The 25,683-nt window shown below is 39.2% G+C and overlaps 1 protein-coding gene across 1 annotated transcript in view; it reads left to right on the top strand.

The window, feature by feature from the left end:
• Positions 1-1,198: 1,198 nt before the first annotated feature.
• The window catches only part of LOC308683586 (leucine-rich repeat transmembrane neuronal protein 4), a gene marked incomplete at its 3' end in the record, with an annotated part of 114,690 nt that continues 90,205 nt past the window's right edge, over positions 1,199-25,683 (top strand). Inside the window, exon 1 of the mRNA XM_081354087.1 lies at positions 1,199-2,758. Within this exon, the coding sequence (XP_081210213.1) occupies positions 1,202-2,758 (1,557 nt within the window). The 5' untranslated portion in view covers positions 1,199-1,201. The remainder of the gene's footprint in view (positions 2,759-25,683) is intronic.

Here is a 25,683-nt window from a genome sequence, read left to right as displayed (position 1 = left end):
CTGGACCTTGATCATTCATGTTAGTTCATAGTACATTAACTAAGATAATAACAGATAAAATAAAAATTAAAACTCAATTTATAATGTATTTGTTAACGTTGAAATTAACAAACTAACAATGAATAATACTTCTACAACATTTATTAACCTTAGTCAATGCAAAAATGTAATCTTATTGTAAAGTGTTTACCATTTCATATAAATCAAAAGAGTCGTACTTAAAGAAGGCCAGAGCATTAAAATTTCATAAATGTATTTTGTAGAGTCTATCACTTTATTTGCTTCTACATTAGAACAAGTATCTAATCAAAATAACAATATGTATTGCAGTGATAAAAAATAATAGAATCGAATGCGTTTCTGATTTGTTTATGTTTCTGTCGGCTACATGAACATATCAATGTTGAGTAAAGCAATCACATCACTAGCTTTAAATATGCAACTTCGCCGGGTAATAAATGCATAAAATTGACCAGCTGGATATAAACTAATGCTAACAATTGCGACATTAAACATTTGGGTCAGGTTTGCGTGTGTTTTTCTCACATTGTTTTAACCGCTTGAGGTACTAATGTTAGAGTCCTCACAGCATCGACGGCAAACATACTTCTGTTCTTTCTCTGCTAATGCAGCATCTAATCAACAAATTAATTATGATATGGCAATATGTACTTTAGTGTTCTGTATTCATACCGTTTTGCTGTCAGTGTTTTAAATGCACATCTGAAGTGTCATGCACTCTCCGTGAAGCGTGTTCTCTCTGTGCAGCATGCAGCCTCACGTGTTACAATAAACAACAAGAGGTGCCAGTGATAGTTATTATTCCGCCTCTAGAGGCCGCTCTCGCTCTGTATAACGTAGCAGACTCTTCTCAGCGCTCTTGTACTGTGTAATGACAGCGCACCCTTCTCAGCTGCTCCAGCAGGGGACGCAACCTGGAAAAATTATCGGTGTGGATTTTTGCCGATAACGATAGTTCCACCAATTAACTATCGGGACCGATATATCGGCAAAACCGATGAATCGGTCAACATCTAGTTTGCTTCACTTTTGCCCAGTATTGTGTCTAGTATTGTATGTACACATTAAATATAAGTTGAACTGAATAATCCCGTTTGTAATGGCATGATTTATGTGTTATCAAATTATGTAGTTTTTTGACTGTTTTTTTTTCTTTTCTTTTTGCATTTCAGGCTTTGCCATGAGGCACCGCTGGTTTATGGTGCCACTGCTAATGCAGGCATGGCTCTCCGCCACTCCTTGCTTTGGTGATCGTCCTTGCCCTCGGAGCTGCCGATGTGATGGCAAGATTGTATACTGTGAGTCTAGTGCATTCCGTGATGTTCCCAAGAACCTCTCTGGTGGCTGTCAAGGCCTGTCCCTGCGGTATAACAGCTTGGCAAGCCTAAAGGCTGGACAATTTGTTGGCCTCAACCAACTCATTTGGCTGTACCTGGACCACAACTACATTGCCAATGTGGATGCACGTGCTTTTCAAGGGATACGGAGGCTCAAAGAGCTAATACTGAGCTCCAACAAGATCACAATTCTGCATAACACCACATTTCACCTGGTACCAAACTTGAGAAACCTTGACCTTTCTTACAACAAGCTACAAGCTCTGCAACCAGGGCAGTTCCAGGGTCTACGCAAGCTACTTAGTTTGCACATGCGCTCCAATTCCCTTAAGAATCTTCCCTCTCGCCTTTTTCAGGACTGTCGTAATCTTGAGTTCCTTGACCTTGGCTACAACCGTCTGCGCAGCATTACTCGCAATTCAATGTCTGGCCTGCTGAAGCTAACTGAGCTGCATATTGAGCATAACCAGTTCTCCAAAATCAACTTTTTCAATTTCCCACGCTTCTATAACTTGCGTGCTCTTTACCTACAGTGGAACCGCATTAGGACCATGAGTGAAGGCCTTACGTGGACCTGGACATCATTGCAGAAGCTGGACCTTTCAGGAAATGACCTGCAGGAGATAGATGCAGAAGTGTACCGGGCCATGCCGAATCTGCAGACACTTAACCTGGATTCAAACAAGCTTGTCAATGTGTCTCAAGAAGCTGTGGATGCCTGGATCTCTCTGACTGCAATTAGTCTGGCAGGAAATATGTGGGACTGTGGACCAGTTGTGTGTCCGCTAGTGGCCTGGCTGAGAACCTTCCGTGGAAACAAAGAAATTAATATGATTTGTGCATCACCCAAAGAAGTTCAAGGGGAGAAGGTTATGGATGCAGTTGACGCCAATAGAGTTTGCATGATTGCTCCTGCCATGCCATCAACCGTAATTGCTGCCTCTACCCCTTTTGTCGCCTTTGCACAGACCCCAGCCAGCTCTTTTGTCCCGACTCTTAAATCTGGAGACAGCAGAGGGGGCCTGGGGACATCCTTGGAAGGTACCACCTCTTCAGCGCCTTCTCAGCCAGCTGTCCCACCACCTGAGCAAGACTTCGAACCAGTATCATTCCACAAGATAGTGGCAGGAAGTGTTGCCCTTTTCCTGTCAGTTGCTATGATCCTCCTTGTAATTTATGTCTCGTGGAAGCGCTATCCAAGCAGTGTAAAGCAGCTGCAGGAAAACTCGGCTGCAGCTCGCAAACGTCGGAAAAAGTCACGGGAGACAGAGCGCACACTCAGCACACCATTGCAGGAGTACTATGTGGACTACAAGCCTAATAACACAGAGGGCACAGATGTGCTAGTCAATGGTACAGGACCATGTACCTACACCATCTCTGGCTCCAGAGAATGTGAGGTAAGACTCCATGCCTCGACTTACAATCCATTGGGTTTGGTGGGAAAAGAGGTCAATTCTTTAACTGCTCAAAAAAAAGTCCTTCTGTTGTTGTGCTGTGTTTGATGCCATTTTTAGAAGATTGTTGCGCGGGAGGGATATGTTTTTGGCAGGGATATATTTTAGGAGGGACACATTTTTTAAATGTTTTTGGCACAGTATGCGATTTGTTTAACCTTGGATGAGGTGTTAATTTACAATTACATATTGATTTGTTAGTGCATATTTAAGGAGTGCTGTTAATTCATTTGGTTTTTTTCTTTTAGGAGCAGTTTTATTCTAGGCTGTAACATAATGCATTTATACAAGTGTACCTGAAATACTTTCTTCTACCTGGTAGACATCTACTTGAAGATGATAGGGTGGTTTTAATTATGCTCTCTCAGGCAGGCTCTTGCTTCTTCTTTTATCCCATAAAGATGTGTGATTCTTTGAAAAATTCAGCTATAGTAATCACAGGATAACAAACTCCCTAAAAAAACTGCTGTTTCACAATTATTTATTTGTCCTCATTAAAATGTGTGTGTGTACTTAACTGCTCCCAAGACCAAAATGGAATGGATTTGTCTATGGGGAACTTCAAACACATCCTGTTAGTGAAAAACCTCCTAACCATCCTTCTAATCCTGACTCCTTCATTGGTTCTTTCAACACTGTTTGATCCATGCTCAATGAAACGGCTATTTCTATATTTTCTCTCTTCTTTTTTTCCCATGATCTTCCCGGGGCTATGAGAATGTCTTTAATGACACCCCCACTTTGTCTTCCAAGGGCTCTTTTTGACTTCTTCCATGTGTATCACTTCATACCTATTTTTTAGCCTCTTATCTTTGCTTTACACTCGTCTTTCTCTCTTGAATCATCTCTCCCTCATTTTAGATCACCCCCTTTTATACTTCAGCACAACCTGCAGTTCCAATTTACAAAATACTCATTTTCTCAGTGTGTCATTCAGAACTTCGCTGACATATGTGTTGGCAACTGGTGTCAATTGATGCATTTTAAGGAGCTGGTTTTGTGTGGTGTTTGTATGCTTCACTATATTTACATATGTTCATGCTTTTCCCAAGGCAACTGTTACTCCATTACTCCTTCGGGCTAAGAAACCTGCCAGTATGGTGTCATTAAACCTGCCAGTAAGGTGTCATGACACAGTAAGGTGTCATTAAAGGCAGACCTGCCTCTGGCAGAGCCATGATAGGGCATATGTGCTGTGGCTAGCAAGACAGGCCTGAGTGAAACAAGAAAGGCAGGTAGACATGCTAGCAGGCCGATTGGCATGATGGTAAACAAGCGATGCCAAATCAAGTCGCAGGAAGAGAAGACTATAAAGGTTGGTGAGAGCACAAAGGCACACAGGATGGCATTCTGACAGTGACGTTGACCTCTCCACATGGGCCCGTGTCCGTTCTGTGATCTGTCGCCTCAAAGCGTTTTTGAAGTGATCAGAGGTGCACTTTAGAGTCCAGCAGATTGGCATATTTTTCTCTTGTGATTTCCCCAAGCCAAGGAACAAACTTTTTTATTTATTACGTGCAAATCCCTAAGTCTCTTATAGCATCTTTGCCCTTATGGTGATATTTCTTGGTAACACAAGAAAGAACAACTGAAAGAAGAAAACAGTTTGTCTATAGTACACTACCGTACATGCTTTCCATTATAAAGTAATTATATCAATTTGTTTACTTTTATGCATTCGTTAGCCAACGAAGTTGCACATTTAAAGCTAGTGACATGAGATAGCAAATTGAAATGATCATGCAGCTGACAGAAACAATAAACAAATCAGAATTGCATTTGATTTCAGTTCTTTTTTTTATCATCACTTTAATACATATTTTGTTATGTATTATTATACATTTGTTATACAATAAAAGCAAATAATGTGTGAGAGTCTAATTTTAATGCTATGGCCTTTATTTAGATATTTAAAGATGACCATCTTCAAGCATGACTGTTTGTATTTATATGAAATGGTATCTTTATACAATAAAATTCCATTTCTAACATTAACTAAGGTTAATAAATTCTCTAGAACTTCCTTGTTAGATTGTTAATTTTAACATTTACTAATACATTTTAAAAATGTTTAAGTTCTATTAATTTTAGTTAATGTTCTATGAACTAACATGAAAGTAAAGTTATAATTAATATATTTATAATTAATATTTATATATTTTATATATTTAAATTGTAAAATATTTCAAGTACAGTACATTTTCATGGTTCAGTACAGTTTTTTCTTTCTTTTTTGTAATAAAGTTCAGCCCTATTTACTTAAATTGTTATGTTGGAACCAGTATCGGAACCAGTTATCGGTCAGTGTGGTCCAACCTACCTTATCGTTATCGGTAAAATATCGATATCCAACATTATCGTTATCGGTAAAATCCACTATCGGTCGAACTCTACTCACTTTGAGATGAATGGAACTGGTAATGGTGCTTTCTACAGGTACTAAAGACCTCCTTGCTTAGACCTGGCTAACTATTGCTTAAACTTAGTGTGACCCGTCCATAATCATCCAAAGGCTTCATGTTGAGGTCACTTAGTTGACCTGTTTCCATAATGTTTTCCATTAATAGTCTATAATTCTGAATTGTTTGCCTCCTTTTTTTCCTTCTGCCGTCCTCCATACCACAGCATTGCTACATCAACACTAATGTGGTTTGGCTTCCCTCCCGTGCAGCAAAGCGCACGTCACCCATGATTGATGAGTTCTATTCTCTCTCCTGCGATTTGGTATTCCACACGCACACCTGATTTACGGGCTTTTCACATCAAGCCAAAAGACTAGATTCAAACACACAGTTCAGATTGCTCCTGTCTTGAAAACCAGTGTTCTTCTCATGCCTTACATCACTTCTGTTGCGAATCACAAATGGCATAAAGGTGTGGAAGAGACTGCTAAGAGGGATTGTCCTCTGACCTCACTTTGAGAGAGGTTCTCCGTTAAACTGTCATGCAATTTGGACACCTTTCATCGTAAAATATAAAGCCAAGATCTAATGTCTTCTTTGATCGATTTAGATCAACTGATGGTCTTTATCTTCAGAACTCATAAAGGCTCAACTGTGGATGAAGTACCCATTCTATCCATTTATTTAGGTGATGAACTTTGTTTTACTGAACAGTCATCATGCTATAGCAGACTAGAACGGCACTATTATTTTTCTTGATAATGTAGTTGTGATTTATTCTTTTTGTTTAATACAATTACCATTAAAATACTTGTACAAAAAAACCAAAAAAAAAAAAACCATGGCATTTATAATAGGTAACACGTTCTTCCACTTCCAGTATTTATTATTGTAGTTGTTGGGAGATGTCACCAAACCAATCAGTTATCCTTACATTGCAGCTTTTACCTCATCACATGTTCTCATAAAACATAAAATACTCACATGAGTGCAGGAATAAGGGCTTCACACTGCCAGGCCCATTGGGGCTATTGTACATGTATGTACGTACGTATATCCTTAGGCGCTGAAATCGTCAAGTGTGTTTTTGAAGGCACCTCATTTAATATTAATTATTTTTAGTTGTGAGCAATTAGGCCAGTACCATCACATTTTGTCGTATTGTACATTATGTTGCTGTCGCATTTGTATTAAAAGCTTAACCTGTCAGCCCGTGATGCGTTTCGTGGTTTTAAAAGTGCTCTAATTGCATTTGTAGAAAAAAATAAATAAAAAAAAACAAGAACTTTGCTTCGGTGTAACAGTGGAAGGCCTACAACAAGGGCATTAATCATCATTAGACTCAACAAATTTTAGTTAACAAATTGGTGTTGAACAGTACCTTTGACCCCTGCAAATAATGAAAATGGACTAATCCCCCATTTCCCCCCCTCCACCAAACAGACAAAAGTGCCTGCTGGAGATTAACGTTCAGACCACAAATCTGGTTAGCAGTTCAGAATGGGCTCATGAATTAAAAACTAGGAACTATACTAAACTAGGGAGAGAAAGGTGAAGTAGAAAAAAAATTCACACACACTTAAGTCCATTGTGATCACTGATCAAAAAAGGAAAACTATTTATATTTTTATAAGTCAAATGAGTGAAAGAGTGGTAGGTGTGTGACTCCCTTAATCAAGCAAATTATGCATGTTTTTGGAATGTGATCTAGTATTTAAAAATGGTATATGCATGCATCTCCCTCTGTTAATAAGAAAATTGACTAATTTCTTTGCATGTTAAAATAAACTGCCTACACATTTTCTAAATTAATCTCATGTATATCAAAGCATATGTTTAAAATTCATTATTTTCTTAAAAAAAAAATTTTTTCTCTTAATCTCCATGTTTTTATTTGAAATGGAAATTCGACTTGTACCCCTTGACATGATGCTTTTTATTTTTTGCTAACATGGGGTAAGTTTGGACCACACACTCTCTCTCTCTCTCTCTCTCTCTCTCTCTCTCTCTCTCTCTCTCTCTCTCTTTTAAAGTCAAATTTCTCTGTTTCTATTATAGATGCGTTCTTCTAATTTCAGTTGATACCACACATCCTGAAATATAATCAGGAGTATTAATTGCACCTTTAGCACATTTCTCTTTGAGAAGAGAATGGTTTAAAAGCCGCGTTATTCAGTGTGTTGACGTAATTTCCACTGAAAACGGAAGACAGGGCGGAACATATTGAGCAGATCCTCCCCTTTTTTCAAATAGTCAATAGCATTTTATTTAAATCAGAGCTCTGCCGGAGCTTATGACAGCCACAGTCTAATAGATTCCCTATAGATGAAACTGTTACTAAAGCAAAACAGTGAACAAAATCATGCTGAGGATGTGTAGTTTGAAAAGTGTGCAAGTTATGTTGGGGCATGGCACCGGTGTTATCTCTTCTACTCGCCAGTGCTGTTTCTAATGCTGAGTCTGTCTATCCGTTTCTCCTCCTAATCTCCTTCATTCTGTGCAGAATTCAAATGGGTCCGATACGTTTTGTGGCCGACTCGCGTGCTGTCGATGATCCGCTCTGTGCTGTCGTGTCTCTGAACCAGAGCCTGTGTGCGCACAGCAGTGGTTCATGTGACACTAATACAAATCCAGACTTCATACACCCCAACATAAAGCATATTTACACAGTCTGAATCCTTACCTATCCCCTGTATAGCGCACTTTGTGCCATTAACCTTATAGAAAATAGTACATGTGTAAACAAATTACCGATTTCAGCCACAGCTTCAGCGTCTGTTTAGTGTAGGCTTCAGATTTTAGAGAGCATTTGATTGGGTTACACTTCGTTTTAGGGTGACGTAGTTACATTGTACTTACTCAAATAAGTACAACATGTACCTACTATAGAGTTACGGTTAGGGTTAGGGTTTGGTTTAGGGTTAGTTACTTGTAATTATGCATAGTTTACTGTTATTACTATAGTAAGTAGCTACATAGTAAGTAAGTACATGTAGTAACGTGTAACTACGTCACCTTAAAATAAAATGTTACCTTTGATTGGACAGAAAATCTGATATGAAGCTGAAGCGCAGATTGTTGATCCATATTGATGGAAGTTATAGAGACTGAAAGTTTTCAACGCTTATATCTTCCAAATGCAAATTTTGCTGTGGAGCACACTAGCTGATAAACTTGAGGCTGACATATTCATACTAAAAGCCAAAAACTTCAATTTGGATTTCATGGGGGCTTTAACTATAAAGTTGCACAGCTTACCCCACTTTCTCCTACTGCAAATTAATATTACTGAATGAGTCCAGCAGAAAAGAATATTATCTGATAGTAAAAGAAGTGAGAAGGGATGAGAGTGAGAGGAATCTGTTCTAGATTCTGTGAGTCACAGCCCATTTAATTTAGTACAAATCATGTTTTTTAATGTCTGCGGAGTACATTATAATTTATTGGGATTATCATAAACTTGAGCTTGCAGCCTGGCACAAGGGCATTCCAGCCTCCCCCTCCAGGATGACTTTCTGATAGTGAGCCTGGACGTCAATCATCATGAAACGGCTAACCGCACTTTCTGATTTCAGTCCCAGTATCTTCAGGTTGGCAAAGCTTTGGCACCTGATAAATATTTATGCCCATCATGCCTGTCATTTTTGGCCAAGGATTCTACATAGAGAACAGGACTGAAGGGTCCTCATCGTTTGCTCCAGCGAGCAGGGAGGAGGAACAGAACCAATGAGGGCTCTCGCTGCAAAAGTGGCCCCTCATGTCTGCTCATGAAATCAGTGCCATTGAGAAGAGAGAGTGCTCTTTTTTTTTTTTTTGTAATTGTGGGGGGGTTGGAATTGTGAGAGAGGGTTTTTTTGTGTCCCAGATGGCCTCTTGTAACTCAGTGTTATGAAAAACATAGTTGAAGTGATTTGATGCCTAATTGGATTGTACGGGGGGCTGGTCCAAGTCATCTATTTAAAGAATAGATGTTGTTTTGAGGCTTTTGTAAATGACAGTCTTCTGGAGTGCAGCCGCCCTTGGCTGCAAAGTGGCTGTAATTCAATGGTTTATTCACATCTGAACTCCCATAAATCTTTAGTACTCTTTTACTAGATTGGTGACATGAGCAAAAACCATGGATTGCACCGATACGTAATGTCAACTAAATGTTCAAGAGGACACACTGACAATAAAGTTAAATCTAAATCTAAAAAATGCAAACACAAGGCAGTGAATAATTAATTCTTCTATCATGGTTTGATTCATTTTATATTGGAGTAGAGGTTTTGTATGTTTTGTACTCGACAATGTCGATTGTCGAGTTCTCCACTGTTGCTTAGCTACCTATGATCACGCGCGTGAACTCGACAATCGACTACTATGGACTTCGACCGAAAACAGGAAATAAATACAGGTATGTGCGCTGGCCGAATTAACATTTTTATTCATATCTTTCACATCTACTGCAGTCAGATTCACCCATGATCACTCTGAAGGAATCACTCACATGGCTGGGCACTTATAATGACACATCAAGGATGTTAAGAGGCTAAAAGCAGGTTTAAAACTTGCCCCATTGAAGTCAACAGGGTGCAAATTTTAAAAAGAGGATAACACGGTGTAGGCAACACCGATTTTTGTCGTTGTTCTCTGTACTGACAGCACTCCAAATTTACAAAAAAATGAGCTCAATGTTAAAATTGACCGGAGTTCTTCTTTAATGTATGTATCAAATAAAATTGGACATTTTAATTGTATATGCTCATTATTTTTACATATAGAGTTCTTTGAGTTAAAATGCTATTTTTAGCAAATCTCAAAATGAATATCCATTTTCATTCTGTTCTGAACTTTAAATGACTGATTTTCTTTGTTACTGTCTTATTTTTTCAAAATAATGCAACATTTTCAAAATTGGTAATTTATCAGTTAAAACAATGATCAGCTTCAGCTTGTCAGTATCAGAAAGAACTTTAATATCTCTGCATTTCTATTTTAATTTTTAATTTTTTGTGGGGAAATTGTTGGATGCTTGGGCTGGAATCACTAACTACCTCACGGAGCGATAAAACTTGCTGCCTCAGGCTATAATTTTACGCTTGATGTCAGATTTTTTAATTACGTTGTGGGATAATTTTGTGGTATAAGTGGTATAGCATGTTTTACACATTTCTCCCATCACACATTATATATACCATCATACCGCCCAGCCTTACCTTGTATTTGCCCCCAAAGGTAACCAAGTTACTCTCCCACTGTACATTACAGACTTATGTACATTCCAAAGACCAGAGCCCTAAAAGTCCGTCCAACAACAATGTGGCGTGTTTTATGAGAGGATGGAGGGTGGTGCTGGCAGGAAACACAGTGGGAGAATGAGAGGCAGGCAGACTGAAAGCCTAATTAATCCGGCCTTCTTTAATTAGCCTCTGTCCCCTCCATTATGTGCTTTCCAATGTGTTCACTCCATTTCTCTCTCTCTCTCGCTCTCTATCTCAGCAGTTTTTACTGTGTCCTTTCTCTCTCGCTTTATTTGCTGCTCTTTCTCTATTCATCTTTTTCACAGCCACTATTTGTTCTGTTCTTTCGTTCCCTTTTCTTGTGTCTGTCTCTCTATCTTCCAGTCTCTCTCTTTCTCTCTTCGCCTTGCGAGGACATCGGCAATATGCTTCGGTGTGATAAACAAGCTCTCTCCGTCACAGAGGGCAGCAGAGGCAACGGCGTAGGTGTCTAAGCCTGCGTGGTGCGTCTCTGACGGATGGAGAGAGAGACAAAAGCACAGCTGTGGACTGATATCGAGGGCTTGTTTTCCTGACCGGGCATTGTTTGTAAAGCGCTCGGAGACGCCGGAATGGGAGAGCTGGTCATTGTGTTCAGTGTCTGGCCCACGGCCCTGGGCTTGAGCCCTCCCGTGTGCTCATGTCGATTAGGATCATGTCATGGCTTGAGCAGGCATTTGGCCCAGTGGGCACACATGAAGCTCTTACCTCTCAAGTACACGGCACATGGTGGGCTAGAGCATGTTTCTCGTTCAGAGGCTCAGTTTTGAGCAGAAGAATACCGCTGATTATGATTATAGTGCAGCAACGCAAGGGTAGAATTAGCAGAACCTCAAATGTCAAGACTCCACACAGCACATACGTTTGTAAAGAAAGGGTGTTGTCAGCTTCAACGGCTGTTTATTCCTTTTTCAGGAAGAGGTCCATTGTGCTTGAATGGATTGAACACACACAAATTTAAATCTTGTCATCTTCTAGTCACTTTCATGTCATTCCAAACCTGCATGACTTCTTCTGATGAACAAAGCTAGAACCTCCTTTAAAACGTTTAGGGTACGTCTACATTAATCCGGATACATTTGAAAACGGCGTTTTCGTTTAAAAACGCTCTCCGTCCACGCTAGCATTTTCAGGCAGAAAACAGAAAACACTAAATTCACTTTACTGCGCATGAAAACCTCACAAAAGCGTCCAAAATGGTACAAAATGCGTCACATGACTAAACTTGCGTCATCGTTTTTTAAATACCTCCGTTTTGACAGTCCACACTAAAACGAAAACATATTAGTGCGGACAAGGCCTTAGTCTACCATCAATGGGAAATTTGAAAAATAATTTCTAATAGATGATGATAATTAAATGAAGCAGAACCCATCTACATTCCTGCCAATGGCCCACTGCATGATATATATATATATATATATATATATATATATATATATATTCTCTCTCTTTTAAAGATGGTCTATTTGCGTATCAAGGTCATCTCACCTTCCTCACGACAATGCCAGTCGCCACATTTCTCTTTGGCTCTTTTGTCATGACTTCTTTTTCATCTTTGGAGAGGGCAGATTAAGGAAGGTTGAGGAAATGAAACGAGTACGATAGAGCCTTCATTGTGGAAGGAGAGGTGATGTGGGAAATGACCTTTTAAGTTGTGTCTCAGAAATTTATTTCCCAATGGTTAGAAATTTTTTTGACAGACAGCTTGTCAAGTGGGTATAATTGCCAGAATTCAGTTTTTACAAGAATTCCATCCTAGAATATATTGGATGTTGCCAATGCTGACAACTAAGTTAGAGAATAAAAAGCTTAATGCGCTTAATATGGGCTTTTAACTTCAAACAAAAAATATACATACAAAATACACCAGAGAATATTTTGAAATTGGTCCTCGGTGGTTAACAGATAAGCAAAACAAAATATACACACATTCAGTCTTCTATAACACATTACAATATTAACACCAAGTAAATATTGTCATATAGCAAATATGAACAACAATGCATTAACAGTAGATTCAGAATAGTAGTGCCCATTATAAATCTCTGGTAATATGGTAATATTTTAAATGTTCTAGGGACACCATCAAACTCATGGTTAAAATGAACTCCATAGTCATCAATGTTTATATCTATATTTGATGTAGTTAAAAATGTTATGTATTGATTTTGCCTATATTGTTTCACTAATATAGATATATAGGTTTTTCTTATTTACTACAAGTATATGCAATGTATGCTGTCAGAGAAATATCCTAACAGCATTTTTTACCAATATTTGATTAATACATAAGCTGCTATCACCACTAATTAATCAGCAAAAACGATAACACGTTCAACTATAGATTATACCAGGCACTCTTGACAATCTTCATTTTAATTGGCGTTTGGGGTTCATCATGTATGATTTACTTATCTTAGGAATGATACTCACAAGAGAGCAAGCTCATGTGGAACGCTTATTCTGAGCAAAACTAGGGCGGCTTCGTGTCAAGAGAAGTGCTCAGAGAGCAATCTCAATGGCAATGAGGTCGAAAAACATTGTCCCTGGACAGAGTGGGAGGATGACATGTCTAACCCATCACTGGAAGTGTTGTTTGGCGGCCATATAATCCTTCATGCATCATTTCAATGTCTGCAATGTCTTGTCTGCCGCCAAGGCCTGTTGGGAGCATGCACTTAACTGAGCCCTGGGACTACAGCCTGCCTCCTGTCAGAATGGTGAGATAACCAAGTGTGGTTTTGCAGGTAATGACTATTCCCTGTGACTGGGGCTCAGTGTCTTGAAGGTCTCACGGGTCTCATTGTGAACTATTCGAAGTATAGTGCCAAGCTGATATGCAATTTTGCTGGCACCTGTAATTCTTTGGCCCCAGATTTTCATTAGCTGCAGTTCTCTAAGCCATTATTATCTTCAGCAGGTTTAGCTTTTAACATCTATATTATATTTAGGAGGATGTCTATAAATATTGAGCTTCAGTCAGTGTATTGCTAAATAAAATTAGGTTAATTTAACTGAGGTTATTTCAGGTGTAATTCATCCAAAACATTGCACTTTTTTCCTGAACTCTTCTTATATTCAATAACTTGAGAAAGGCACCATGGCGTGTCCAGATTCAATATTTCACCTTACAACCTGTCTTCTAATATACCTAAATCTGGTCAGTTCTGATTAGTCCTGACCCTGTCTAAAACTAGTAACCTTCTTATAAAATGTTAACACTTTGATTGATCTACCTTTGCTTTCGGACATAACCAGTGCGTCACAACATAAATTAATCTATATTGCAGCACACCTGGAGCTTATAGTGGTTAAGTGCCTTGCTCAAGGGTACCACAGCAGTCATGGACCGAGGACCGATGCACTTATAATTGAGCCTTTCTGTAACCCCCTTTAGCGTTTTCGTGCAGGGTGCAATTATTTTTGCTGTATCTCTTGCTGTAATTTTTAGATTGTGTGGCGAATCTGGCGATCTGCTCTGGCTCTTTTTCTAGTGTACTGGTTGGCGCTTTACAGATGGCCTATTTTTTAAAGTGGGGCTCCTTAATACCTCCATCGAGGGGCTGCAGTGGTAAACACTCGCTTCAACACCGGCGCCTTGCGACCGTCCCAACTGGAATGATCCACTTATGATTTACTTTGCCAATGCCCCTCACATCCTCAAGAGCCCCCTACTTTCCATCTGTAATTCTAACATACTTCTCCTCTATCATAGAGGTACTGTTCCCTTGTATGCTAGCTCCCAAGATCTCTATGTTTACTCATGGGGATTACACATGCAAGATGCTCTCTGTTTGATTTTCATATTGCACTTCTTTGTACATAATCATCGTTGTTTACGCTCAGTACTGTTTTCAAACAAGACCTGTGCTGGGGTGTTTTCTTCTTGAGTAGGTAAGCTTTGTTTTAGTTTAAAGGGAAGGTACTATCAACTCCTACTGTATTGCTTGATTCAAGCTCCAAATTTTTGGATATGCCTCTTTAGCATGGCACCCTCCAGGCTATCTCTGGCTGTGTCAGATAAGTCAGATGCTACCCAAACCACCCACTAATCTGCCTTACTCTCTGAGTGAGGAGTTTTTTGAGAGGAGGAAAAAAGAGGCAACACTAGCTTGTGCTTATGTAAAATTTGTGATGCAGTTGTTTTTGTGAAGGAGTCCTATTTTGTGAGGTTTATGTCTTGTGTATGTTCACTTTTGGCGTCTGAAAAAGCGGGATGTGTAGGTCAAAGAGTAACTGCCGATTTTCAACCCGCTTTGTATTGTTACAATGTTCATAGTATATGTAAATTAAAAATGTTTACTCATTTTCTGAGTGTCCTGGGCCGAGAAATTCACATTTATTTGTCAGCTTAAAGGTGCATTGCGCAAGTCTCTGAGTTTTTGCAGAACTATGCCCCCTTCTGGCGACATGCGAAACTGCAACCAGAGTTGTGCACGCGGTTACGTGGAGTTTGCGTTGGGGTGTGGGATGAACTAGAAGCCGGTCTCTTTGAATCCATCTTCTACTTTTGCCAAAGTCGCTTGAGTTGTCTTCGCTGATGCGTATAATGGAGGCGAATACACAAACCTGCCAGACATAGCCAGGTGAGCGTGAACGCGCATGACGTCACGCCCAGTCGATTCCGTCCCGAATCCCTCTTATTTATTTTACTGTACAGGATTATAGAGGCAACCGCAGAGATCATAGAAGGGCTCATTCAGCCCATCAGGCAATTGTTTAAGCATGTATGGGTTAGAAAAACGGGTATTTTTAACATGAAAAGTTGCTTAATGCACCTTTAAGTCCTCCAGATGACAAAAAAATGCTGCAGACTTTTGACAGCTTTGATCTTGTACTTTTGGGATTTCATGAAAACACTGTGTTCATGGTCATCTAATTTGAAATGTTGACTACAAACACAGATGTTTTTCATATTTTCGGTTGCGCCATTCTCTTGGTATTTACGATTCTTTGCAGCCTTTAGCCACTGCCTACAATGCGCTGGATCCTTCACTGGACACCCTAAAGTAACATTTATTCTTTATGTTCTTGCACCCGGGGACAATACAAGTTGATACCATTATGACTAAAAGTTGTCTAAGAAGTATTTCCTACTCAAGCAAGTAGACTGTTTTTGACAAGGTAATCGTATTCTTAGCAGACTAGTGGGAGTGGCCTTGGACAGCAAGACCAAAGATGCGTACGAAATCGCATACTTCCCTACAGTATGTAACAAAATAAGTATGTCCGAATTCACAGTACTCATAAAAGAGTAGGCAAAAAGTACCCTGATGACGTATTACTTCTGGCTAGATTCTGAAGTGTGCATACGATGGACACTTTACTATCTTTGGTACAATAGAAAAGCCAAATATCTTCAAAATGTTAGAACAAACTGATTTAGAGAGTATTTAATGCCAGTTAATAAAGCATTAAAAGCTAGGAGCTGTGTAACTCTAGGTGTGTGGGATCAAGTTGTACTAAAGATAGTAGAGATTAATTAGAGCAATATAAATAGACGAGAACGCAGAAATAACTAAACGCTTCACTATGTAGGCTGAATGTTTTCAAAACAGTAGTGTTGGTTCTGCTAGCTGTGGCAACACAAACACACAACCATGGCCAATTTTGTCTAGGCAACTTTCTTTCTACAAGCCTATGCATTTTCATCAATTTGGTTTTGTGCCCTGTGTGTCTCTTGTGCATCTTTGTAATTTTATTTATTTCATTTACAGTTGAGATGCCTTATATCTGCCTGAAATCAAGTGGCGGCTATAAATGGCTTAGCAACTTATCTGACATCAAAAAGCCTGAGGGATAATCAAGTCATAATCAGCACTTCACCTCCCCATGAATGCTGAATTTGTTCATTTACAACCAAAGGCACAATCTCCCAACAATCAAAGTTGCAGATGCCCCCAAGCGTTTCATTGCCAAATGTTTTATTAGTATTTTATTTCACAAGAATATAAATCATTTTTCATCACAGTCCCTTGAGCATCTGTCTTTAATGAGCCTCAGGCTTATTTTAAATGTTTCTGCTTTTAAGCGTCTCTGTTGTGCAGTGAAAGACACAACACAAGTTAAAGATGTCTATCTGTTTATTTTTTTTTAAGGAGGGTCCTTTGCAAGAGTGTTTTCACATGGTGGGTCCATCAGGCCCCTTCTGTGCAAAATTCAGAATTTGAGAATTGGCCTCCATTCAATTCATGAATTGGAATTTGAATTGAATTTACTCCGCCCCACAGGACGTTGAATTGAATTTGAATTGGAATGACAGGAAGTGGAATTAAATTCATGGCAATTCAAAGAAATTCCACACAGTAACACAACAGAAAGAATGTGTTGAGTCTCGCATGCATTCAGTGTTAGGAAGATTACTCTGGAAATGTTATTGCTTACTGTTATTAGTTACCCATTATAAATGTGGTTTGGATTACTTTATTTGGATAACTTTATCAATGCAAAGCAATTTCGTTTTAAGTTGATTAGTAACTAATTGAATTAAACATTTTACTCCAGTAATAGAACTAAATACAATTACATTAATTTTGTAATTTAATAACAGAAATTTCATTTCACGTAACTATTTACTCCTGCTTACATTTTGTTCTAAAATAGATATTGATCAAATTCTTGAAATAAATTACCCCCTTAATGTTGTTTAATTAGTTTTGTTTTTAACATTGCTTTTAACATTCATTGCTGTGGGAAAACATATCCTTTTAATGTAATCTGTACAAGTAGTTCAAACTAATATCATTTATAATGCAATCATATCTGACATATACTGTAAAGCTTCATTGTTAAACACTTCACTTAAAATATGTATATGAATTTCTTTGAATGTTTATTGAATTGCAATTCTAAGGAGTCATTCTCAATTCAATTCTGAATTGTGCACAAGCCTGGGGTCCATGGTAATAAGCAGAAGGAAATATGAATCACAGATTGAGTTTGCTCGACTCTGTCACTCAACCTGAAGAATCTGATTGCTGGGAATTTCAGCCTGCGCCATCCTCTCCCACTTTAGATCTGAAGGTGCTCCACTTTGTCGTCTGTCTCATGCCATCTGTAAAATTAAATGGCTGGCTATGTTGGTGAGTCATGCAACACATCAATCGCCTGTGACGATAGCCACTTGTTTGCCCTATAACTCTTATTGAGAGTGACTCACTTACATATTGCAAATTATGTGGTGTACTGATATATGGGATTATATATAGGTGGATATCGTTGTGGCTCAAGGTCATAGTGGCACTGTCACACTTGCTCATCCAAAGTGTCTGCAGACCTAACCACTTTTTTCACACAGTCATTTATTTTTCATATTAGCGATGGAGAACTTTAATCCCTTTATTTATTATTAACTATAACAAATGTTCTTAATTGTTAGTTCATGATGCTTAACATTAAACCTTATTGTAAAGTGTTAAAAATAAAAAAAATATAACGTTTGAAAAATAACACTGAAATAACGTTTCACTATTGAGTGAAATTGGAGAAGGCTTTCTCTCACTAGTGAATGGAAAGAGAGTGAAAAGTGGGAAATGAAAAACCTGGAGTGAAGTGTAGTGGAGTGGAGTGATTACAGAATGCTTTAAGTGTTAAGGGGGAAATTGCTTTTGGTCCAATCCCCCTCACATAGTCTGCTGCTACGTATTTCTAAATATAAGAAACTATTAGGAAACTGTCAGAGAAGCTGTCTGTTTTTTTTTTTTCCCCTCTGGGGCCATAACTAGAAAAACGAAATCATTTGCACTTACATGAAAATTAGCAAAGAGTTCCTTGAATTCTGTTGTAAGTGGTACATTTGAAGCTTTCATTGATTTCCCCATCATTGCTGGCATTTGACTGCCGTCAAAGTCCTCCCCAGTCTCCTTCAATTAGCTCTCTGCCTAGGAGTTCTGTCAATCCCCATCTGCTCCTGTGCCTATCAATGGCTCCCCTCCACTGAGCAAGAGAGATCGAGACAAGCCCTTTATTTGGAGCCTATTTGCTGGAGAACAAATAAGACTGAGACAGTGGAAGCCCAAACTCTCTGTCTCATATACGCGAGTGTCTATAAGCGGAAACACAAGACATTTTGAGACAATTGGTATACAGCTTGGTCATTGGACCCTGAATATAATACAGTCCACTTCAAAAAATGGTTCTGAATTCTGAAAGCGGAGATTTTTTTTTTTTTTCTAGCTGTTAAGTCCCATGAGGGCTTGGCATCTCCAGCAGGCAGGACCATATGTGCAGTCAGAGAAGAGATGATGGCTCCAATTTCCATTGCCATTTAGGTTTAGGAGGGGCTTTGTAGCAGTGTCCGGCTTTTGAATAGTCTGTGGTTCCAATTCCACTGATGGCCGGATAGTTTGAGAAAGCTTATGCTTTCCCCTGAAGATAACATGGAGATACTTATGAGAGACACAATAAGTCTTGAACAGCAGATGATTTTGACTGTGTTACCCTGTTTAGCTGTTTTTGCAAGACTGTGCATTTGTATTCCAGAGTTTGGCTTAGTCTTGATGGGTGGTGTAATTACCAAGCAGTGGGTGAGCAGCGAAATTGGCGACATTGAGATGACATGCTGAGATGTGCCGAAGAAGGCAAATAAGTACATTATGTCACAGATAACTTTACTCCCATAGCCTTATCCTTGTGTGCACACTACTTCCTGTAGTTGCCACATACTGATTTCACAACTGTGTAAATCCACAAATGCGGTTAAAGTGAAAGTGGAATCTTCTGTAGTTTTATTTTATACCCACAGACTCATTTGATCGACGGGCTGCAGTGTCTAGACACATATGGAGTTGTGGGACCAGCAGGTGCTTCCCTTGTGGGTTTGCTAATGCACTGTAGGTGATTCGGAAGAGTCCTGAAATGGCACAGCAGTCTCCTTTATGATGGTCCGGACGTTCAGGGCTAGTCGTAGGAAGCTAATTCACAATGGGGATGATAAATAATGAGCCGCTGAATAGTGGGAAGGCAAAGAAATAAAGCCCCACCATCTAGCATGCAGCAAGGTCAAATCTGACAAGAGGAACCCTTTAGAGAGGTTAAGAGTTTTGGGATATTCTCCAGTGTTTCATAGCTTCATTTTGGTATCGATCTACAGAGGGAGGGGTTCTACTTCATTTTTATTTTCAAATTGTAAGTATGAAAGGAAATGTCAATATTAGAAGCAGTGCTTGCAATAATAACAACAGCAGCACACTGGAAAATAGAACCACCCAGGAATCATAAAGTCTAGCAGAATGACTCATCGAGCAGACGTAATGACCGCTGAATCCCATTACAAAGATGTGAGTCGAGTTGAAGACCCAGGGCACAAAGTTCTGTGGAGGTGTACTGTAACCTCTTTTGACAGGGCTGAAATCTGATGCTTGTCTAACGAGCCTCCCGATAAATCTCTTTCCTGTATTCCCTCACACACACACACACACACACACACACACACACTCTTCATCCTCACGCCTTCTCTGAGTTATAAATACATTTCTGCTGCATTAACATCCTTGTCAAAATAAAGCAGTCTCCAACAAATCCACTCCAGATAACCAAATCACTGTGGAAATTACTTCATTGATGGAGCAACCTCAGTAATTTCATATGGCAGTCTTTACCTAAGGAATATATTAAAGTTTCAATGAGACAAATGACATGTGACAGTCTTTACCTAAGGAGTCCATGTAAGTTAAGATGAGTCAAATGAAAAGGTTTTAAATTGAAAATCCAACTGAGTGGTTAAGAGGCTAGGTCTTTTAGTGCCTAACAATCCGAATATGATTTTGCAATGTATCGCCTGCCAAATAACACTAATACAACCAAACAGTTTTTTTTTTGTCACATGATCAGAGTTTATTTATTTTACCTATTCATGATAAGTAAAATATTTCATTTATTTATTTTAATAGTTTATTTATTTATTAAAGCTTATTTATTTGAATTATTCATGATCACATTTATTTTACTTTTTTTTTTTACCATTTGATCAGTTTACCTCAACACACATTTTCTTTTTTCACTATTTGTTTTTCTATTTTCTTTCCTCCCTTCTTCATCCTATCACCTGCTGCAGTGCCTGGAGGGGTTAGCCCCAACACCACCACTCAAGCTGAGCGATTTTTCCTCAGCTCATTCGGTTTGACTGGAGGGGGAAAAGGCTCAAAGCCTCTCTTGTTGAGTAAGGGTGCTCAGAAATATGGAGAACAGATATGAGGCTTGGGGTATTGACTCTCCTGGTACTTTACCTTTCAGCTCCTCTCACCAAGCCTGTTGAGATTCAGAGCAACATATTCTTTCTTCTAAGTTTTACTTACCCTGTTATTTTCCTGAAAATTGCCCTATGTTTGCATGTTTTTATCTAAGAAAGGTTGTCTTTTATTAATTTGTAAATCTTTTACATCCATTTTGAAGTTTGAAAACTATTGTGCCAATTTATTGTGAAAAGACTGACCAGGACTTAATTCCAGATGTATCTTTCTGTATTACAGTTAATTGCACAGGTTATGATTGTCAGTAAATGATGACTAAATTATGTTGTTGTTTTTTGTTGTCTTTTTTTGGAGGGTCAACTAATAATTTAAGAATGATTGTCCCTTGCACAGTTGAACCCTTCTAAATGAACTTCTTAAGGACTTAATTCATTGATGTACTTTTGCAGTCTTCAACTTCAACTCTCTACGTGGGAATGGACTTTTGGTGTCCTTTACGGTGCATCGAATGTGTGATGGGGCGGCTTGGCTCATGCCAGCAGGGAATTTCACATAACTCATCTCAGTGGGAGATGGACATTCGGTACAGTTGGGTGGTAACATCAGGAGTGGGAGCCCAGAAAATAAGTGAAACGAAGGAGAACTGAGTGTGACTCTGACTTATTTCATGATTTCATATCACAGAGTTGTGGAACAGCTCAGTCCAGTCTAATGCAGCTTCTCCTCTCATTTAAAACTGGTCATGCTGGCGTGGGCCCAGCAGGAGCTTTACGGGCTTTAGGGGCTCAGCCGCCAGCTCTGTGATTGACAGGCATCAGTACTGATGTATGTGACGGGCAGCCACTCGACAGCGCCTGCAGACATCTCAGTGCAGGAGGCTAATTAACTGTCCTTCAATAAATCATTGAATGCAGAGTCTAGCCTGAGGTTAGGAGGAGAGTTTCTAGCCATTGGTTTGTGTTAGCACTAAGCATATATCTTGCCTTGTGAAATCAAATGTAAATGACAATTATTGCTGTTAGGGGCTAGATCAAGCAGAAATGCCTCCATAGCCTAAAATTGACATCACACATGGGTTATTCCTGCTCTAACACTCAGGGATTAACAGTTCATACTTGTTTTTGCTTGGTTGTCACTGTTGCTAATGTGTCTGAATATATAACTGCATCATCACAACCTTGGGCTTCCAAGACTTTTGTCTGCCTTCAAAAACACTAGCACTCAAATTGGGCTAAGCTGTAGTGGTCTGTGAAATAAGACTTTTTTTTGTGGCTAAATTATTGAACAACTAGAGATGTATACCTGCAGGGAGACTGCTACTTTGAGTCGTCTTGTTTGAAGAAGGGCTAGCAATGCACTAAAATGATCTTCTTTTATTTGCCCCATTGAAACTTATCTCCTCTCATCTGCATTATTGAATGTCAAAATTTGGACACTCTTTTCTCAAGTTCAAGTTTAAGCACACAACCAAAGTTGTCAAGGAAGGATAAACACACTAGGTTTTGGAACAGAGCCATAGTGAATGTACTGAACACAAAGCACTGGTAAAATTTAATGTATTCTGCTCAATATGTTGACACACATGAGCAATTAAGAGTCTGATAAGCTGCAACCATAGTGACTGCTATACTCTTACACCCTATTGGTCAGTATAGTGCAAGGTTTGTTGCTATCTCTTATTCAAGAGGAAGCCTGGGGGATCTAGCCCACATCGCAAGCCAAGAAGAAGAGGTGAAAGGTTAATACATAAATAAGTGTGTATATAAATAAATAAATAAATAAAGGGTCTTGAGATTTAGAGACGGCCACTGATATTGCAACCTAATGAAGGGTATGCAGCGTTTCTCTGGAGCCAGGGCCCTGGCCTCGCAATTGACAAGCTGTCCACATCCGAGTGTAATTTAAGACCTTCCCCAGGAGAGCCAGACTGAGTTAGGACATGCCTCTCCCTTTCGTTCTTCCTCATTCCCCATTTCTTCATGCCAGACCTTGACCAACTTCTTTCAACTTATTTCTTAGAGAGTCTTACTGCCAACATAGACAGTTTCCTTCAAGGGCAGCATCATAACTAAAACAGAACCTCAGAAGTTACTGGGTTTGGGATGCTCTGCAACTCAACACATCATACAAATAAATAGTATTCCACATGAAAAGAATGACAGGTGTTCAACTTTCTATAGATTTCAGTATTGTATTAGTTACATTTAGAACCAGTTTGAAACACTCTTCACAACTCGAGTATGCTTATGATGCCTTAATATGCAGCCTGCGGAGGCAGCTCACTAGGTTTTGGAACAGAGTACATCTCTCTCCTATGTGTACACACCAACTAATCCCTCTTTAAATTCACCTGTAAGCATTCTGCCAGCCATTAATTTTCCCTGAACTGACGTCTTTTCATTCTCTTCTGCTTGCCATCCATTTATCCTCCTACTCCTCTATCTTTCTCTCTATCCCTGGCTCTCCTTCCTATTTACTTTTAGTCTCTTCTACCTGTCTCTGCCAGCCCCTGTAGTTCCCCATTACTGCAGTCCTCTATCCATCTCGTTTTCCTCCTTACATAGTCTTTTGTCACTGCTCACTTCTTGGCACCCTCCCTCTGGATCATTGTGATGGGGGCCAACCCATCCGCGGCACAGCTCAAGCAACAGAAGCATTGTGCCCATTCAAACTGAGATATTTGAACAGATTTTTTGCATCTTTAAGGTTTAAGCACATCAGATTAAATATATAACATGTAACAACTTTTTAAAACATTTCATAAGACCCCTGCATTCTGTTTGAGTCCATTGCAGTCCATATTGCTGTTTTTGCCAGAATACATCTTGTGTAAATTGTCCCTAAGAAATACGTCCAATCTGGGTCAGGTGAACTCAAAATCAGTCACACTATACAGGGCTTCCTTAAGACGTACTTTTTGCTGACTAGTCATCTAGGCAACCAACCAAATACTATTTTGCAAATGTTATTTCTGCACTTTTTTTTTCATTCTTATGTTTCCTAGCATCCCAAGTCAGCAAGTACAGCACCTTCTACCCCCTCAAACAAAACAAGTGCGTTATACTCCTGCATGGCACCAATGCAAGAGGATTCCAGTCCATCCAGTGAGAAAAGAGAACTTTCTATTCTCACCACCACGGTTCCCTACAGTAATAGTAAAGAGCAGCTGTGCATCTAAACACTTGTTCTTTATTGAATTGAACATGGGGGTCAGATTGAATTACGTGTTGTTGCGGTCCCATTTTGAGTAAATGGCATTATGACAGTTGAGATTTAAAGTGGTGATTTGTTGAATGCCAAAGGAAATAAATGGCCCTGTAGAGTCCAAAGTTCGGGCCAACGTTAAGCACCCTCACCACACACACACACATGAGAGATCGAGAGAGAGGTTTGAGCTCTCTTCCAACGGCACCATTTATCCACTGAGTTTAACCACCCTGTTTGGCTCATGCTGAGAGCCACAAAAGCCTTCATTACCTTTGTTTTTAATCACTTAATTTCCCCCTTTTAATAAATAAAGAAATCTACAAATGCACAAACGGTGAGGCTGCTCTGTAATAGCTCGTAAATCTTTCAAAACTGGTAATTAGCTACTTTTACTGTCTCTTACCAGGCTTGGCTCCACTTGTACACAAACACGCCAAACATTCCCTTCACTTCTACTCAAATAAGCCGCCATTTAAAGAGCTTTGTTGTTGTTGGTGGGGGTTCATTTGTTTATTTGTTTGCGTAGGAGAGTTGAGTTAATCTATTTACCCATTATGTTTTCCTTACCTCTCATAAATGATTCACTCATTTTGTCTGAAGTTCATTATGGAGCTCTGCATTTTGTAGTGGAGCCTATTTTCCCAACGCATGGGGAATTGTAATAAGACTGAAGTGTTGAGTGTTACCTCTAAATATAATGCCAACTACAAACATTTGTGTGTGTGTGTGTGTTGCTGTTAATTTGCCACACTGAGTTTGCCTAAGAGTCCCCTCTGTACATCTGAGCTCTACTGAATGGTCTTTAAGCTGGGTTAATAGAGTTTACTTTTAAACCGCCACAGCTTGCATGAATACAAATAACCTCAATGCTGTGGACGGTTCAGAAATTAGCTTAAGATAAACACGGTATTTTAAAGGATTGTAGTGTGTGAGGGTAGCATTTGTTGCAAAAAGCATTCTGGTATTACTCTGCTCCAATTTCACTCTGGATTTCTACCACTCTGTGTTCAGAATTCACGCGCCACTGTTCCACTATAAATTTAAGATGTATGTCTGTGCATGAAACGTATTGAGTGAAATCATATTTGCTCAATTTTTAATACAGTTGTGGGGATGATGGAATTTTGAATAGACTATACAGTCTGTGAGGAAAATGACACCTTTAGATTTTATTGACAGGAAATCTTCATGGTATATATTTTATATAATTTTTTTTTTTTTTACATTTACCCTCTCATGTGGTGGACCAGGAAAAAAGTCTCTGCTCCTTGTTATTCAACATATTCTTTCAACATATTGTAGAGTCGGACATTTTCAATGACGGATTCACAATGCTGATCTTAAAGGGGTCATATAATGGTACATGCACTTTTACAAGTTGATTGCACTGAAATGTCTGTTGGCAGTGCCTGTACACAACCATCCTATCATGATAAAAATCCATCCAGTGGTTTTGTTTTAATCTCCTTATATGTTTGACCCTCTCTGAAATCAAGCCGTTCGATATTGTGACGTCATAATATCCAACGCCCCTCCCGCGATTGTGATTGACAGCCGTGTTTCAACACAAGACCCGCCCTGAGCAAGCTGTGACAGCTGTCGTCATAGTAGTCCGCCATTGTTGATATGCTGGAGCAGAATGGCGTCTAAGCGATTGTGGTGTTCAGTTCTTAGATGTAATAAGGAACACAGCAGTCATTTTACTGTTCCGAAATCCGACCCGCTGAAGACGCAGTGGCTGAGTTTTGTTTTTGAAGGAAATATTCCCAACGATCAATCTAAATGCCATTATGTTTGCGCTAATC

The sequence above is a fragment of the Scardinius erythrophthalmus genome (genome assembly GCF_964197995.2).
Source record: "Scardinius erythrophthalmus genome assembly, chromosome: 23".
Lineage (NCBI taxonomy): Eukaryota > Metazoa > Chordata > Actinopteri > Cypriniformes > Leuciscidae > Scardinius > Scardinius erythrophthalmus.
This window is presented reverse-complemented; position numbering and strand designations above follow the sequence as displayed.